The sequence below is a fragment of the Triticum urartu genome, chromosome 3A (assembly GCF_056163025.1).
Source record: "Triticum urartu cultivar PI428250 chromosome 3A, HENAU_Tu73, whole genome shotgun sequence".
Taxonomy (NCBI): Eukaryota; Viridiplantae; Streptophyta; class Magnoliopsida; order Poales; family Poaceae; genus Triticum; species Triticum urartu.
Window position 1 is genome coordinate 724501092 of NC_141875.1, and position 19634 is coordinate 724520725.

Consider the following 19634-nt stretch of genomic DNA (forward strand, 5'->3'; position numbering starts at 1 on the left):
ATCCGAAAAGTGATGCACTAATCGGAAGGTTCCCGGAGTTTGGACGGTCGGATCGAGCTGAAATTTTGAGAGCTGGTAGATATAGGAATTCAGCAGCCGATCAACGGTTGGATCTTCCAAAGGACATCCGAGCTAGCAGCCGATCAACGCCCTAAACTCATCCAAATTCCCATCCAGATTTGACAGGGCTCCGGTATATCGTGGATAGCCAGAGATTCCTCTATCGAAACTCGACGAAATTTTCCAGGGTTGTTATAGACCCAATTCTGCACAATTCCACCAAAGCGATCGTCAAAGCGATACTCCAGGAGGTGGCGGCGGCAGATACGAGTTCGCTGTCCAAAAAAACAGCACGGTCGCTTGAGGGCAATGTTGACGTTGAGGCCCCGAGCTCCATAGCTAATTCCTCCATGATCTTGATAGAGATCGGAGTTGATGTTTGACGAAGGCCCTCGTCCGAACATGGTGATCCGAACACGGGGCACAATTCTTGGTCGAACCAAGGTGACCAGTCGAACTGGTGACGAAGACGCCGAAGTCGCAGTTGATCTGCAGGTGAGCTATCGATCCTTTTGTCGATCACACAGCAGAACTCTCAATGAAAGCACCAATGTCGGTGTCAAAACCGGCGGATCTCGGGTAGGGGGTCCCGAACTGTGCGTCAAGGCCGGATGGTAACAGGAGACAAGGGACACGATGTTTTTACCCAGGTTCGGGCCCTCTCGATGGAGGTAATACCCTACTCCTGCTTGATTAATATTGATGATATGGGTAGTACAAGAGTAGATCTACCACGAGATCAAGGAGGCTAAACCATAGAAGCTAGCCTATGGTATGATTGTTGTATATATTGTATATCTACCAACTAGCCTGGCCTCGGTTTATATAATGCACCGAAGGCCTGGGATAACAAGAGTCCTAGCCGAATACGCCGGTGGGGAGAAGTCCTTGTCTTGATCGCCAAGTCTTGTGGAATCTTCCTTGTATGCGGCAGCCGTCCGAACTGGCCCATGAGTATACGGCCACGGGGGTCCTCGGCCCAATCTAATAGATCGGGAGACGACGTGGTGAGTACCCCCTAGTCCAGGACACCATCAGTGGCAATCAGTCTGACAACGTCTGGGCCCCTCTCAGTAATTCCCTGATAACCGCCACCACTTGTGCCACCACCCTTCGCCGAGTATCATATCTAGGGAAAACACACACCGCTGCCATGACCGCTACCCGCGTACACCAACTTGTTGGGGGACCTCCGCCAGCAGCCACCACCACACAAGACGCGACAGAGTTCGCTGGCGCAGCCTGTGCCGCCTGCCACCACTACAAGAAAAACACTCAATCATGACCCTCAATTTTGGCCAAAGAATCGTCGTCGTTATCCATTTATGACCTTTTTATGACCATATTTGGATGGTCAACAGTTGGCTGTCAAGAACGAACAAACATGACCTTTTGAATGTTTTGGTCAAAGATTCTATGACAAAAAAACATTTGGTCAGTACATCTTTGACTAATTGTTTTCGTCACTAGAGGTCTACTTGAACCATGTAGGATCTGACATGGCTTCAGCCATGTGGCTAAGGTGATGATGTGGCAGCCTTGATGGCATTACTGATGACTGAAAAATAAGGTAACAATTTTCACCAGGCCAGTCCAATAAGGTTTCTAAATGAGCAAAGCCCAACAATACAGCCCATTCATTTTAGCCCGTTTCATTTTTGGGCCACATCCAGAGACCGATCCTATCAATTTTAGCCCATTAATTTTGTTAATTTGGCCGAGTCGTTATTTTGCACATTTTTGTTACACTAGGCATTGTAGATTTACCTCAAAAAAAGGCATCGTGGATAATTCTAGCCAGAAACTATTACTATCAGTAAATTGTTATATTCGTTTCAGCAATAGGCATCATAGTGGATACTTCAGGTACATGAATCACATACATAGTTCAACGTTGAACTCCTCTAAAGAGGTACAATACTTATAATGATTTTACACAAAGCAAGAACCACTATGCTTCATGACAACACTACACATAACAACAAATCAGGAAACCATAGCTTCTCATGTTCACTGTCATCCACTTCTGAGTAGCTAGTTCTTCTGGATAGTAGATTATACTGGCATTAAGAAAGATCACACATGAGAAGAACATGCAGACCACATAGCAATTGAATTGAAACATCTTTGTTGTAAGACGCATATACTGTAATAAGAGGAAACAACTACAATTATGATAAGACAACCAAAGTGTCATGATAGTACAGTACAAAGGTATTTTTTCACAAGAAAGTACAGTACCGAGGTATTTTTTCATAAGACAACCACCCACTATAGGACAAATGTTGGACGAAATGTTCTCATTGTAGCTTAACAACGACTATCATGATAGTACAATAGAGGTTAAAAAGCAAGTATTATTTCCAGATAAAGAATACAAATGCCACCCTGAAATAAAATTTAAAATTCCAATGTGTAGCTACACTTTTCTAGGAGCACATCATGTATTGACCAAGTTATTAAAGTAAATGAGTATTCAATATAGATTCAACTTTAGGTAACTCATTAGCAGTTGGGGAATTAGAAAAAAGAAATACATTTGCATGATGCACCAGAGGTAAGGGAAAGCGTTACGATACATGTGAATGGCTCAGGTCTCAGGACAAGACACCCTCCGTGTTCCATATTGTTTGGACCAAACATGTCAACGAGTTAATGTGCATGTTCCATTTGCACAAAATTGTATTGCAAGATTAGCAATCTGTAACATCAAAGGGTAGGTAAAAGTCTTGCCGACAAAAATGTATGTTAGCTTGTTTCCTAGTCTCCAAAAAAACAACCACATACTTAACAGAACATTATAATTAACAACCCTTGAAAATGTAAATCATAAACCATACAATGATATACGAATTCAAACTTAAAATCTCATTGTCATATTGTGTTGCAATCAGTAGAAGCAAGAATCATATCAAAGCAAGAAACGTAAGTGTAGTTGCAATTTTCTGACTATCAAGATGAGTAACTCATCAAACTTAAAGAATAGCAATGTGGGATAGGTTCTAGTTTACATGCTCTATTATCAAATAAATACATGGCATTTGTTGTGGTTACATACTATTCAATAGGGTATGATTCACATACTGGTGCAATAAATAAATAAATATCACTATACTATGAATATGCTCAGAATAAATGAAGCCATGTTTAGTTTGTTTAGCCAATGTTGTGTTCTGGAAAAATACACAAGGGGGTAGCGAACAAGCATGAATCCTCCAGAATGGGGAAATTAACCACAAAGAGATTCAATGTAACAAACTGATGTGAATTCTCTATTCATGCATTTTTCCTAGAGGAGAAGGGGAGAGAGCAGTACATGTTGATGCTGGTAAGCAGACCTGCTAGGTCGGGATTGAGATGCTGGTAAACAGTGCCCAAAGTAAAGAGAGCTCAGCAGCTGTTTGATAAGTATGCAAATTTTCAGTGAGCCAAGTAACATTCTGTGAGCGAAGTAACATGTATGTCCACACGAAAGACAAAAGGACAATATATGTGATTAAATATATTACTACCTGTTATAGTATCAAATTACTCAAAAGAAATTTTCCATAACTTCACTTCCCATATTTGAGAAAAATATTAAACATTCTATACTACCTCTTGGGTGCATCCTTAGATACATAGACGGAAACCATCAAGTACAACGGTTCAGACAATAAGGTTGTCCAGGCTAACATGACACTAAAAGTGGCATATCATAATGTCTCAACAGAAGAGAGCATATATGGCATGGACATGTCCAATTTTAATTTTTGATGAGTTAATTACAAAACGTCTAATGCACACATATACAAGCAAAAAAATGGTGACTATGCTTCAATGCCTTGGTACTTATGGTGAAAATTCTGATGAAAACAAACTTAAAAAAATAAACAATGGGTTGTTATCACCTATAGAATTGGGCAAATAAAAAACCTTAAGATTAGTGTCGAGTGATTACTGGGTAACTACAGACAACAGAAACATAGAACAAGTGACACAAAATGCACGACAAATGTACATCTTGCACATTGACAATTAGGCCACGGAGAAGTACATTAGTACATAGTCAGTTCACAAATAAAACTACTTAGGGCATGTTCTTAGTGGAGTAATTCCATGGGAAAACTTTAGGAACTTAGTTTCCATAGGATTGATTCAATATACCGCGTTCGGAACGCATGATCTATGAATAGTAAAATGCAGGAAAACTGACTGAAGTTCGCATAGAACACTCTCAACTAACCAAGCTTGTTCTCAGTAATGGGAGTATCAACTTGCTTTCTCTGTAATCAATCAGGATTTTGTTTTTACCATCCATGTTTATGTGTAATTAAACAAAGCAAGACTTTGTCCATCTCAGGTAAGATGCACTATCAAGTGCATACTTGCACTACTCATGCATGTCTAGAATTTGTTTGTTTGTACACTAGCTGAAAATAGGTAACACAGTTAAGCAAGTGGCATGAACAACTATCGTACCAGGCTGAAAACAACATAGCAGAAGATTTGAGTTACTACTAGACCCACCAATGATAAATTCCGTCACACGCTGGCACATTCAGAGCAACAGATTTGAGTTACTACTGAACCCACCATTGATAAATTATGTCATCGACGCTGGCACCTACAGAGCAGCAGATTTGGCACATTCAAACATCAATTTGGGCAGCCCAAACAACTTCATCAATCGATAGTGTTCAGAAAGAAAAGAAAGAGATCGGCCGATGCTGAAATCAAAAGCGACGACGACAATGAGGATTGCCCAGATGGAGCTGCGAGCGGCATGGTCACCTTGGTCGCGTACACGGGATTCATGGGGCCCTTGCACGTGAATGGCCATGTTGGCCGGCGCACCATCTCGTCGCCGCCGATGCCGGGGCAGTTGGAAACGACCCAATCAAGCGTCGCGGCCCACCCAGCCCCTGCTGGTCCAGCACCAAGCGCAGCATTCACTACTCCGGCAGCAACCACACCCGCCCTCCTTGTGACGCGCGCGGTTGGTGCAACATCGGTTCTTCGTACCCGCCGTCGTTGAGGTCTCAAGATCCGGGCAATCCTCATTGTCGTCCTGGTGGCCCGCCACCGCAGCTGCAGGATGGTTAGGCCGGATCCGTGTGTGGATTGGCAAGATCCGGCCAGATCGAGGCTCGACGAGGTGGGGTGGGAGGGGAGGGGATCGTGGAGAGAGTAGAAGGGGGAGCGGCGCTGGAGGGGATTTGGGAGGAGTTAGGGTTTTAGAACTTTTTATATGACCTGGGTTGGTCTGGTTTCGGGCCTTTGGGCCGGGAAGGTCTCGCGCGCGTAATGCATTTTGTGGGAAAATACGGTGAGACATATGGCGCGAGCTCAAAAATTGTCGGAGATATTCCCTCCATTCCAATGAATGCATGCATCTTAAATTTTAATTTTAACTATAAACTAGACCATCCAAATATGGGTAATATGTGATAAAAAAATTAGCATTGAATCAATGGTATTACGTGCTGACTTATACACCCTTCGTCCGCGAATAAGTGTGTTTTTAGCTTTTGTTCTAAGTCAAAGTTATAAAATTTTGTCCAATTTTATAAGGATAATGCACGTTCACTAAACGACAAATATCGATAATATGACGTGACTACAAAAAACAGTTTTTATTTAGATATGAAATAATTTAGATAATCCTCAAACAATTTTAAGTTGTTTAAATTGAAAATACAAATATAAAAGGGAAGTCCTTAGATTTTTGGACAGAAATCTAGCCTTGATCATAAGCAGGCAACCTCTCAACTATTCTTCTTCTTTGTAATGGACCTAGCCCAGCCGTTGGAGCTCCTTTTATTTTCTTGGTATTCAGTTGTACTTATAAGTCAGATGATCCCATGTGTAAGGTGGGTCCATTGGTCATTTGGCCCCTCGTCATACATGTGTGCCCTGCATGCTAGCTAATCCCACATGTCCGGTGGGTTAGTGGGTCTCGTAGGTTTGTTGGACCCACACATCAAATCTGGGACCTGCTAAATATCCGGGTCACTCATTCCAGGCGTAGATATACCCCATTTTTCATGCACACGCATGTTGATTTCACACGTATACATGACACGTAAACAAAATTACTACACATATACAATGATACAAGGGGAAATTGCTGATGTGTCTGCCCAATCATCATTATTCAAGCATGTGACCATATTAATTTTGTCATGTTGGGCCAAAAATAAGGCCATGGATAGTGTTATACGTTTTATGACCAATTGGAGTGATGAGACTATGACCTTTCTAATATAGATGGTCACAATGGTGAGGAGTTTAGACCCCCTTCGACATCCCATGACCATCTTGTAATTTTTTGCCATTGATCCATGACCAATTAAGCACGGTCATTATATTTTTGTCATAAATGGCCACATTTCTTGTAGTGCACCTAAGGTCCCGAGTAGCCTCCCACACAACATCAGTTCTTCCTACCCAGAACATAGAGGGCAACCTTCGCCGCCACAGCCTCGTCAGACACCGTCGACCATGTCTACCACCTTCCGTGCCCCACCGCCGAAGCAACGAATGTCGCGGCAAGATCTACGCCTCCACGTGCTAAGTCGGCAAGGCCCTGGATTAGAGTGTGCCCGGCCCCACCGCAGCCTTCACTAGGGTCGTCCCAGCTTCGCCATCGACTCACTCAGGTGGCGGCGATGCGAGAAGGACTTTAGGAAGAGGGCATGAGGGTTGGCGGTTTAGGGTTCCCCATGTGTGCAGCCACTCGCGACATGGGGGACAATGGTAAGCGTGGTTCCTCATGTGTGCAGCCACTGGCGACGTGGGGGACAATGGTAAGCGTTTTTCTCATTAGTGGGCTTTATTTAGATATTTTATATAATTCAAATTGGGATTTCATGGTATTCATATCTCGAACACATATATGTGCATGCAGATTGGTATGAACGAGAAGGTTTGGGCACGTTTTGCAGCGGCGTTGGTGTTGTTGGGTTTGGTAAAAAGATTACTCCCCGTGATTCATAATATATGGTGTATTAGTTTTCCGAAAAGTTAAACCTATTTAAGGTTGATCAAATATGTAGAGAAATATATCAGTACATAATATCAAATTGGTATCATTGGATTCATCATGAAAATAATTTTCATAGTGTATTTATTTACTAATGCGGATATTCATTTTTTTTGGCTCTGAAGTTGGTCAAAGTAAAAGAAATTTGACTATTAAAAAATGTTATATTTTGGAATTGGCGAAATATTTGGTTTGACGAGTGGGCGAGATGATGGAGTGTGTTTTTTAATTTATAATGTGGTTTTTTGTTGGGCCTTTCGAAGTGTGATTCTGTGTTATCTGCTAATCAAGTAATATTTATGTGAGAAAATTTTCTGTGTCATTGGCTGCATGCACTGTATCAGTGCTACAGTATCATGTATTGGCGGTTCTTTTTTCTAGGAGGTGAGAAGGTTCACGGGATTGATATAATTTTATTGGTCAATTGCTGCCGATTAATTTGAAAAATGTTGAGAGAGCCTCAAACTTAGAAAGCATAGTGAATTAGATGAATTGAATGCAAGCCCTCATTGAGAAATTGTTGGCCCGGTCAAAATCAGGTGAACCAATTCCAAATTGACTACCTCAGTTGATTGCGAGGCCTTAAAAATTAGTGATCATAGTGTATGTAATATGTTGTACGTTTTCTATAGCTTTGAGTTAATTTACAAATTTAATTTTCTTTTCAATGTAATTACGTTGCTTCCATATATACGCTGCCAAAACAAAGGCATATAATGTACTAACTATATCACCGTTTCTTTAAACATGTGTGTAGGTAAATTATCGGCAGTCCAATAAGGCCGTAATTATAACAGCTCATATGCATGAACCATATGTATGCTCTCAATAAAACCTGAAGTGATCAAACGAGTTAGCTAGCTATATATGCATGATGTATCATGCAAAAAGCACTAAAACACATTCAAAATAAAAAATAATCCTTCAGAAAATGATAAACAAGACGTACCACATACTCCTCTAGCCCGTATGCATTGTGTGATGCATGCCTTTACCGCTATCTCGATTCATGGGATGCATCCGTGGGTGTGCAGGCCGAGCACATATTGAACACAAGGACAAGTGAAGAATGCTTCACTCATTTGCGGTGCTGCTAGTATTTGGCCTCGTATCAGTCACATTCAGATAATGTTCACCCGGATCAAAGTGACTATAACAGCCAAGGTTTGAAACACACTGGAGACCGCATAATGCTACTATTTGCTATGCCTGGAAATTTTGCAAAAAATTGAAAGAGTTTCTCTTGTAAACTACTGTATCCATGACTGGCATGTACAAATATACGACAAGAAGTAACATTGTAACTCAAACATATGTCCACGCAGTGCAGTACATATCATTGAGTCTCTGAGGCAGGAAGTATATCAAATAAACTGTAGATCCACACGAATAAATCACCAAGGATCAACTAGGCAATACAAAATAACAACTAATATTGTACGACTATTAGGTGGAAGTATAGTTATCCACAAAACATTATATGGAAGTGTGTGAAGTCTGAAGTGATATAGAGGTACTACGTCCGTCTTCCAGGCATGTCGTTTATCTATTATGTTTAAGCCAAATAAGTGCAAGGGTGAGTGCACAAAAACTCAGGAAGTGCACTAGAAACATAAGAACAATGACCAGCTAGAGGCAGTAACTCCATGATTTCCATTAAACTTTGTGCTTAAAACCTTCAAATAGCCACTACTTCTAGCAAGCACTGCAGAATATTTACACTTGACTTTCTCACAGATCCCACCGGAAGAGTCAACCATATAAATTACTCTACGTCCTAGCTTGAGCACACTAGAATATCTACTCGTAGCCAGAATAAATCAAGACTTCCGAACCACATAAGTTCAAAATAAGGCTACGTTGAAGAATGATAATGCCAAGGAACCAAATTAGGTAGCCATCAAATAAAGAGCACATTTATGCATTTGTCTCTACGTTAGAGTATCAATCTTCACACACAAACTTCGCGAATATGTCATTTAAACCATGCAAATATTCAATGTCGTCTTTATTGAACATCTCTCCTTGATGGCTATCACTGTTCTCAAGTGCTGGTCTATACAGATTCCAAATGCCAAATAATTTGCCGTTTTGCCCTGAGCATAACTACTATCTTCGCCATTGGTATAGGAATTACTCAAGCCAGCAAGCAAATAAATTCAAGATTTGATTTTGATAAAAGAATTCATAATTTGTGTATGGAACTTGGTAGAGCACCAACTATCTAGCGCGACATCAGATATAAATATCCAGACCTCTTTTTATTTTATTTTTACCTAAACAAAATTTATCATGGTGAAAAAGAAATTTTAATACATCAACCAATACACCTTATGTATTGCTCCAAGAAACTAAGGCCTTGGTTACTGACGATGGCATAGCTCTATTGGCCGAAGAAAATCATCACTTACCAACGCTTTGTTCTAGTGTAATCCAGCTAATTGACTCCTTTTACATGCTTCGTGATAGTAGCCAAAGCCTACGTTTTAATACATCCATGATATTTTTCCTCACCAAGCGCAGATAGGCAGAGTTTACAGGAAGTAGCACTAAATGTCAACTATGCATAGGTATTTCTTAAAATGCTTGGACACTTAAAAAACATGAATATATATTTTAGTTATGATGCCACAACAAGATGCCTAGAGGACAGAAACATATCTCATCTTGCCAATTTTTCGTAACAGCCAAGTTGTATATATAATAGATTGTAAAACCAAAACACAACACAAAATACTGAACATGATTAATTCTCATGTTAATAATATGAAAATTCACACAATTAAAATAAATGGTATTATCATATTAAGCATAGAACCAAGCAGCGACACAATAACAATGTCAACCATTCCATTCGAGAACTTATAGTTGATAATCTAGTAGAAATAAGCGATGGCTCCAGTAAACAAAACACAGTCTGAAATAATGTATAGACCAACAAGGTCATTAACAAAGTAGGAGTTATGGAGGAGCGCTCGCACAGCTAGAAGGGCCAGGTTGCATCTCATCCAGATCGTTCTGTCCCCCATCCAGATTGTCAGGTTCCCTTCTCGGGCTAGCGATGGCCGGCTGATGTTCCATAGCAGGCGAGGGTTGAGGAACCCTCGGTATGACATCAGGCACCGACACCTGCAGAGAAGCATTGCCTTCATGCACGTCGTCACTTGCCTTGTCTTCATTTCCGGCTTCACGCTGTGAAGACATGCCTCCATCTCCATGCACAGGAAACAAACCACCTGTAACAGGAACATTAGCATCCAACTCGTCTATCTAAACACTTTTGATAGGCACATCTAGTACACCAATTCGTTACCTGCGATTGTTGATGTACGAATTTCTGGCCTTCTTTCTTCTGCCTGGGCACTTGCGACATTCAATTGAGATGGCAACTCCCTTTCTCCCACAGTACTCTCGACATTGCATCTGCTTGCAGGTTGGTCCGATAAAGCGCTGCCAACATGAGCTGACGTCTCCATAGCATATCCATGGTCCTTGGCAACCTGCCTCCGAAACCAATTCAACTTGCCCAGATAGTTTTCCGGGAACGTCCTGGTGGCTTGGTTTTTCACCTTGGAGATCAGCTTCCCGAGTCTCTCCCGGATGTCAGCCTGGCTGAGCCGAGGTCTACCTGCAGCTTCTCCTGGCATTGCAGCTGAGAAAATGACATAGGATGAGGAACAGTATATAGGAGAGCCTTTCTCCATCTTTTTTGAACACTTGATTAAAGAAGCGCGCGAACCTTCTATGGGAGCAGCAACATCAGCCTCGGCTTCGTCATTCTCTGTTGCGGCGGGTTGGTCTTGTGTATTGAAAGCGGATGCAGATCCACTGTCTGCCTGCTGCTCTCCTAACCTTGCAGCTGAAAATGAAAATGGATCAGTTGAGAATGGAAATGAACCATACGGTCGAGAGGTACTTGTTAATCTCCAAGAAAAAAGAATCAGGCTTACTACCTTGTTTGTGAGCAGCATCCTCGGCCTCGGCAGCAGCCACCTGCGAACCGGCCAGTTCCTCCTCCAGATCGGTGATGTTGGGCGGCGAGAGGCTTCTCTTCCTCTTACTTGGCCCGGGGATGGCACCGTCGGGATTGGAGGAGGAAACGTTGCGCTTGCGGCTCCTCATCTGCTCCTCCGGGTCATCTTCGGCAGGCAGGTTGAGGTCGGGGAAGATCCTGTCGTCGACGAGCTCCTGGACGGAGCGACGTTCGTACCTGCCAGGGCCAGCGGGGCCCCAGCCCCGGGCGAACGCGCGGGAGAAGCTGAGAAGCCTGGCGCGGGTGAACTCACCGACGACGGACGATGCGTCCACGGCGGCTTGGCGGAGGGTGGCGAGGAACCCCGTGGGAGACAGGTTGAGGACAGCAGGAGCAGGGTCAGGGGGGTTGATGGGGCCGGCGGCGGCTGCGCCGTCGGTGGGGGCAGGATGTGGGTGGGCGCAGGCGCAGGTGAGGTCGCTACAGAGTTGCTCGACGAGCTCCTCCTCCTCCTTGGCGGCCAGGGCTTTGGGATCCATCGCACAGGTGAGTTGGCGAGAATGTACTCGGTACTGTATGGAAGGAGAAGAGGGAATTGCTATGAGCCTGTGACTGGAATGGGCGGAATGGCTGGGAATATATAGCGGCGTGGGTAGGTGGGGGGAGGGGCTAGGGTTCGGGGAGAATGCTAAACTAGGCAAGAAGTAAACTCAGGAAAAATTAGAAGGAAGTAATTTTTCCGCGTATAATTTCCTCCGCGCGGGAAGAGATATTGATCCAACGTCAGCATCAATGTCAGCGTCGGGATTTCAGTCATTTCGATCTGGTTTCTCGGCCCAGATTGATCCCAGTTTGGATGGGCCAAAGCCCTCTTATTTTAATATAATTCGGTACAGTGTAACCAACGTCTCTTAAGAAATTCTTTGTTTCTTCGTTTTCTATTTTTTTTATATATTTCTCTTTTATTTTAAGGAAATTATAAGGATGCATTTGGAGATACGTGAGTATCTATGTTTTTAAATGCTCACATACTTTCAAAAGGTATGCACATTTAAAAAAAAATAACTTCATGTACTACTAAATGGTGCTAGGGTTTTCAATACAAATTCATGTAACTATAAAATATTTTTTTGCATTTCAAAAGAATATCCATGTAAACAAAAAAGGCATTCACATATTAATAAAAATGTTCATGTAACTTAAGAAACAGTTCACACGTAGTAATAATTCAGATATTTTTGTAAAACGACATTCTAATTTAAAATTTTACTAGTGCATTTTCAAGAATATATTCATGTAATTTAATAAAATTCATGCATTTCAAGGAAATGTTCATAATTAAATATATGTCCACGTATTTATAAAATTTTCACGCAATTTGATAATAAAAATGTTCATGCGTTCAAAAAAATGTTAGTTGTAATATTAATGTGTTGACACAATTTTTTGTAAATAATGTGTTTTTCATAAGAAATGTTTAGATGCTGCTACTGGGGCCACGAACATCCTCGTGCGATGACCATTGTTCTAGGACTAGACTAAAAACCCTTCCAATGGAAGGTGAGCGCCGACAAGTTGCACACGATGACCCCCACTATGCATGCAGGTACAGAAATGCCTCTGCATATATGGGCCACAGCTCGTCTTAATATTCCTTGCCCAGTTATCAAGGACCACAGCCCACCAAGACAATTACCAGCGGAGGCTGTTGCCGCCTTAACTAGACCTCACAAGCATGTAATCATGTTAGACAGATTGGCTGACGTGGCCGGTCCTTGCTCGGCCATGTCGACCAGCCTCGCTACCCAAGCCCGAGCTTCCATTGAAGATGAGGTGATGCCCACCGTTTCCGGCGCTGCAAACATCTTCACAAGCATGAGGTGAAGCATCAACACACTACGAGCCTATGACTGACCAATGCCTTCATCCCACATCAGGAAAACAACCCGAACCATCGAGTACTGTTAGCATGTGGCATGTTGCCACCCGCTTGGGTAGAGTGAGCATCACAAGATGGGGATCCACAAGAAGGTGCACCGATTCCTCTTCTTGGTGTGCAAGGGCCTCCTTCATGAGGTGTTTTGTCATGGGATGGTTTCCCTGATCAAGGCAGGCAAGGACCTTGTCATTGGCAGTGCTCACGATAGGAGGCACAACATCATGGGCTAGTTGAAGCAAATATGCCCTAGAGGCAATAATAAAGTTGTTGTTTATATTTTCTTATATCATGATAAATGTTTATTGTTCATGCTAGAATTGTATTAACTGGAAACTTAGTACATGTGTGAATGCATAGACAAACAGAATGTCACTAGTATGCCTCTACTTGACTAGCTCGTTAATCAAAGATGGTTAAGTTTCCCAACCATAGACATGACTTGTCATTTGATGAACGGGATCACATCATTAGAGAATGATGTGATTGACTTGACCCATCCGTTAGCTTAGCACTATGATCATTTAGTTTATTGATATTGCTTTCTCCATGACTTATACATGTTCCTATGACTATGAGATTATGCAACTCCCAAATACCGGAGGAACAATTAGTGTGCTATCAAACATCGCAACGTAACTGGGTACTATAAAGATGCTCTAAAGGTGTCTCCGATGGTGTTTTTTGAGTTGGCATAGATCGAAATTAGGATTTGTCACTCTGTGTATCGGAGAGGTATCTCTGGGCCCTCTCGGTAATGCACATCACAATAAGCCTTGCAAGCAATGTGACTAATGAGTTAGTTGCGGTACGATACATTACAGAACGAGTAAAGAGACATGCCAGTGACGAGATTGAACTAGGTATTGAGATACCGACGATCGAATCTCGGGCAAGTAACATACCAATGACAAAGGGAACAACGTATGCTGTTATGCGGTTTGACCGATAAAGATCTCCGTAGTATATATAGGAACCTATATGAGCATCCAGGTTCCGCTATTGGTTATTGACCGGAAGTGAGTCTCGGTCATGTCTACATAGTTCTCGAACCCATAGGGTCCGCATGCTTAACGTTCAATGACAATCGGTATTATGAGTTTATGTGTTTTGATATACCGAAGGTTGTTCGGAGTCCCGGATATGATCATGGACATGAAGAGGAGTCTCGAAATGGTCGAGACATAAAGATCGATATATTGGAAGGCTATGTTTGGATACCGGAATGGTTCTGGATGAGTTCGTGCATTTACGGGAGTACCGGAACCCCCCGGGGGCTTAATGGGCCTACATGGGCTTTAGTGGAAGAGAGAGGAGAAGGCCAAGAGGAGGGATGTGCCCCCCCAAGCCCAATCCGAATTGGGAGGGCGGCCGGCCCCCCTTTCCTTCCTCCCTTCTCTCCCTTCCTTCCCCCTCCTAGTAGGACTAGGAAAGGGGGAACCTACTCCTAGTAGGAGTAGGATTCCCCCCTTGGGGGCGCGCCCATGGTGGCCGGCCGGCCGGCGCCCTCCTCCACCTCTTTATATATGGGGAGGGGGGCACCCTATAGACACACAAGTTGACAGTTGTCTTAGCTGTGTGCGGTGCCCCCATCCACAGATTTCCACCTCAGTCATATCATTGTAGTGCGTAGGCGAAGCCCTGCGTCAGTAACTTCATCGTCACCATCATCACGCCGTCGTGCTGACGTAAATCTCCCTCGGCCTTAACGTTCGATGACGATCGAAATTATGAGTTTATGTGTTTTTATGTACTGAAGGTTGTTCGGAGTGCCGGATTTGATCACGAACATGACGAGGAGTCCCGAAATGGTCGAGACATAAAGATCGATATATTGGAAGGCTATGTTCGGACACCGGAATGGTTCCGGATGAGTTCGGGCATTTACCGGAGTACCGGGAGGTTACCGGAACCCCCCGGGGGCTTAATGGGCATACATGGGCTTTAGTGGAAGAGAGAGGAGAAGGCCAAGAGGAGGGGTGCCCCCCCAAGCCTAATCCGAATTGGGAGGGGGGCCGCTCCCCCTTTCCATCCTCCCCTCTCTCCCTTCCTCCCCCTCCTAGTAGGACTAGGAAAGGGGGGAACCTACTCCTAGTAGGAGTAGGATTCCCCCCTTGGTGGCCGGCCATCCCCCTCCTCCACCCCTTTATATACGGGCAGGGGGCACCCCATAGACACACAAGTTGATAGTTGTCTTAGCCGTGTGCGGTGCCCCACTCCACAGATTTTTACCTCGGTCATATCGTTGCAGTGCTTAGGCGAAACCCTGCGTCGGTAACTTCATCATCACCGTCATCACGCCGTCGTTCTGTGGAAACTCTTCCTCGACCTAAACTGGATCAAGAGTATGAGGGACGTCATCGAGCTGAACTTGTGTAGATCACGGAGGTGTCGTGCGTTCGGTACTTGATCAGTTGTATCACGAAGACGTTCGACTACATCAACCGCGTTTCATAACGCTTCCGCTTTCGGTCTACGAGGGTACGTAGACATACTCTTCCCTTCTCATTGCTATGCATCTCCTAGATACATCTTGCGTGATCGTAGGAAAATTTTGAAATACTACGTTCTGCAACACTAGTTGCCGCATTGTCTCTGATGCCGATGCATTGATGGGACACAAGAGAGCCCCAATGGGATCGAATGGGGCGATGAAGAAGGCCCAGAGGTGGATCTAGCGGCTGACAAGATCTATGATCAAGTTTTCATGGTTGAGGATGTTTCAATTTCCATCGCATCATGATGCCACATACTTGCTTGCTACACAGTGTAAATTTGTTCTTACCCACATTATTTCTTGGGCAATTTTTTCATTATTGTTTGCTCAGTTGTGCTTACAACTTTCCATATGTTGGTAAACTAATGCAGCCTAGAAAATTCTAGGATAGTTTTGTGGCAAACTGATGCTTTTAGTTGCTTCTCCCTGCTTGTTCTAGATATGCAATTAGATTATCCATTTCTACAGGAAATCCGCGAGAAGTCCATGCTTGGAAAAGAAAGATTACATGGTGGAATAATTTTTGGGGTAGCGATGTTTTGCGGATGGATCACCCGTTTTCTTTTACCATTTTTTTTCAAATTTCCATTGTTAATAGCAACCATGGCCATTGTGGGGCCATGTGCCATGAGCAGACCATAGAGGTTTATGGAGGGAAACATGATAGACATTTGTGTCCTCGCCCTATAGGTTTTATGGAGGGAACCATATGAACAAGCTAAAGGGTGATCAAGGCATTTGACAAGAGGGTACATCATACTTAAGCCTGCTAATTTCCCAATATGAAGGTCTGTTCTCCATCGAGATAGACGGACCGTATCCCTGTTTGCTTGAAAATGTTAATCTGAGGGTGACGATGGATACGAATGAAGCTCTACTGAAACCATATACTCCTGAAGTGGTAAAGAAACACATTTTTCTATTCGTGATACCAAAGCTCCCGTTATAGATGGACTGCATGCTATTTTCTTTAAAGAACATTCTCGGTTATGCTTTAACTGCAGAAGTTCTTAATGCTGTTAAAAGAAGACTATTCCTGAAATATGGAGGTCATTGTTCTAATCCTAAGAGTGGAACCCGACTAGGATCACCCAGTATATATAGACCGATAAGTCCTTGCAATGTGCTTTATAAGGTGATTTATAAGGCCATTGCTTTTCACTTAAGCTATGTCTTGGTGATAATTTTTCCCTACTGTAAGTGCTCTTGTTCCAGGCCATCTCATTATGGATAGTATTTTGCTAGATTATGAGTGTAGTCAAACTATAAAGAATAAAAAGAAAGGAAAAGAGGGGTATTTTGTTGTAAAGCTTGATATGCACAAAGCCTATGATTGTGTGGAATGACAATTCTTGGAGAGGATGATGGAATAACTGCGATTCCAGGACGAGTTTGTGGAGCTCTTAGTGGCTTCTGTTTCATTGGTGAAATATCGAGTGCAGTATAATGACCAAGAAACGGAGGAATTTACCACTACAAGGTGGCTCTGATAAGGGGACCCTTTATCACCATATTTATATGTTATGTGTGTCGAGGGTTTATCTAGTGTTTTGGCTCATAAGGAGGAGGTTCATGGCATTAAAGACATTCAGGTGCGCAAAAATGCACCATTAGTCTCTCATTTATTAATTGCCGATGATTCACTAATCCTTATGAATGCAGTTATGAATAATCCAATCTCACTGAGGTAGTTATTGGATTAATATTGTGCAAGATCTGGAAAAATGACATGCGAAGGGAAATGTAGTATCTATTTTTATTCCAAATGTGAATGTGGAGGTTAGGGCTCAGGTTTATTTGAAATTGAACATAATGATAGAATCTATCTCTGACACATATCATCCTCTACCATCTATGGTGGGTTTAGACCATAGTTATAGTTTATCTCAGCTCATTAAAAGAGTTGTGAATCAACTTAAAGGTTGCAAGGAAAAATTGCTGTCCTTCGCAGGAAGGAAATACTTTTGAAAGAACATATCTAATCTATCGCGGTTTATGCCATGGCTGTTTTCAAAATTCTAAAGAAACCATGCAAAGAAATAGCTGATGCAATGCCGACCTTTTGTTTGGGGACATGGAGGCAGAGAAGAAAATGCATTGGCTAGCTTGGTGGTGAATATGCCTTCCAAATGACAAGGAAGGTGTGGGGTTCTGAGACCTCCATACCTATGATTTAGCCATTCTATAGAAACAAAGTTGGCGAATGATAACCCATCAGGACACTCTTTATGTTACTGTCTTCAGAGCAAAGTAGTTTCCTTATGACTAAGAAAGGGATCATCTTTACCTAGGAGAGTATCTTCACTTGTTTGCGAATGTTTAGTAGGGGCATTATTAGGAGAGTTGGTTCTGGTGAGAAAAATGAATATCTAGGAGGATCACTCACTAGTGGAAAATGACTAGCCACAACTATCATTGGTGGAACACCATTTCCCATCAATGTTAGCACTATATTTTCCAAATAGTGCTGGCGTAGGCCAAATCAGCATGTCAGCTTTACAAGCTTAGTGTTGGTGTTGCTTTTTTTGAAACGCCGCAAATCTTTTGGCCCATATGCACTCATCGTTTGGAACGCACTGGTGGCGTTGCTTTTATTTGAATGTCATAGTTAGTTTGTCAGTGCTGGCATCTGTCTGCTTTGTACGCCAGAAAGACTTTTTCCATTTGATCAAGTGTTTTAAGTATTTAATTATTATACTAGTCACAAAATAATAGAAATTTTATATTATGCCTTTCGTGATAATTAATTTTACCGTTTTTATTAATTTAGGAATTTTATTTCTTTACTACCAGTTCAAATTTTGAGTCTTTTATTTTGTCAAGTCTTTCATTATTAATCTTATTATTTTTTTATTTGGCATGTTATTAGCTATGGTGTTGCCGTTTCTCCCAACGCCAGCGATAATCTATCTAAGTCAACTTAGTGAAAGACCTAAGTCACCGCTCTCTCTCATTTCACACCCCTCTCCCTGACCAAAGCCGCCGCCGCCACCCCGTCGACGCTCCGTTGCCGGCCCCGTTGTCGCCCCGTCCCCGCCCCTCTCCGGCACCAAGGTTAGATCCACTATACTACTTCCATCGCATCTCCTTCTTCTCCACTCTCCCACGTCCTCCGTTCACGAACACGCCGGCGGGATCCATCGGGATTCATGTAGTTGATTAACAGTTATTTTAGTGAATCTTGGTGTCACATTAAGCGCTGGCACAAACTTGTGCACCGAGCGCTAGCCTCGTTTTCTTTCCTCATCAAGCGCTCCAGGTGGTTTAATTAACCCAGGAAATTAGTGGCCGCCATTGTAGACCGGGGAACTTAGATGCCTTTTTTATATTTTGATATTTATTCTTTTCTGCCTGTACAAGCGACTGGCATTATAGATGCCCTTAGGGGATTGCGTTAATTTGTGTAGAAATTTTAGTATATATACCATGGATTGCTTTGTGTCATGTAGAATCCAAAGTTAGTTGCATGGATTGCTTTTTGTCATGTAGAATCCAAAGTTAGTTGCATGGATTGCTTTGTGTCATGTAGAATGAAAAGTTAGTTGCATGGATTGCTTTGTGTCATGTAGAATCCAAAGTTACTTGCATGGATTGATTTGTGTAGAAATTGTAGCTAGTGATAATTACTAGTGTAGAAATTGTAGCTTTGTGTAGAATTTTTTTTATTTGTGTATGCAATTACTAGTGTACAATGTTTTTATATACTTAGGCCCCAATCCGTCACCATCCGATTGTACCTACTTGTTAAATTACTGTGGTTTTCCAATACTTTAATTTTCCATACTTTTCTATGAAACACAACCTTAGTTTCAACTATATTATATGTATAATGGAGCAGCCGCCACCATGTCCATTGTTCAAGTCAAGGTGCGCAACCGACCTTTCAAGTGGTGAGTAAATCCTGAACCACCCCTTGTCCTGTCCCCCTCCTTGTCGAGTTAGATCTCCCCGCATCGCCTCTGTTTCCTCTGTTTTTGGTCGATTTCATCCAGATTTGGGTGCGGGGGAGGGGGGCTGACCACGATGGAGCCGCCAGAGACAACAACGTCGACTAGGTATGTGCATCCTTTCCAACCTATGCGATTTGTGCGCCATCTGCTTTCGGTAGCTCACACTGCCCGCGATTGACAAACAGGGGTAGGCC

General features: G+C 42.7%; 1 protein-coding gene across 1 annotated transcript in view; it reads right to left on the reverse strand.

Moving 5' to 3' along the window:
* Positions 1–10045: 10045 nt before the first annotated feature.
* Positions 10046–19634, reverse strand: part of LOC147982228 (uncharacterized) — a 48357-nt gene continuing 38768 nt past the window's right edge. The window contains exons 6-7 of the mRNA XM_087516244.1: positions 10398–10724; positions 10046–10320 (exon numbers count right to left, since the gene is read on the reverse strand). Coding sequence (XP_087372370.1) covers positions 10046–10320; positions 10398–10724 — 602 coding nt within the window. The remainder of the gene's footprint in view (positions 10321–10397; positions 10725–19634) is intronic.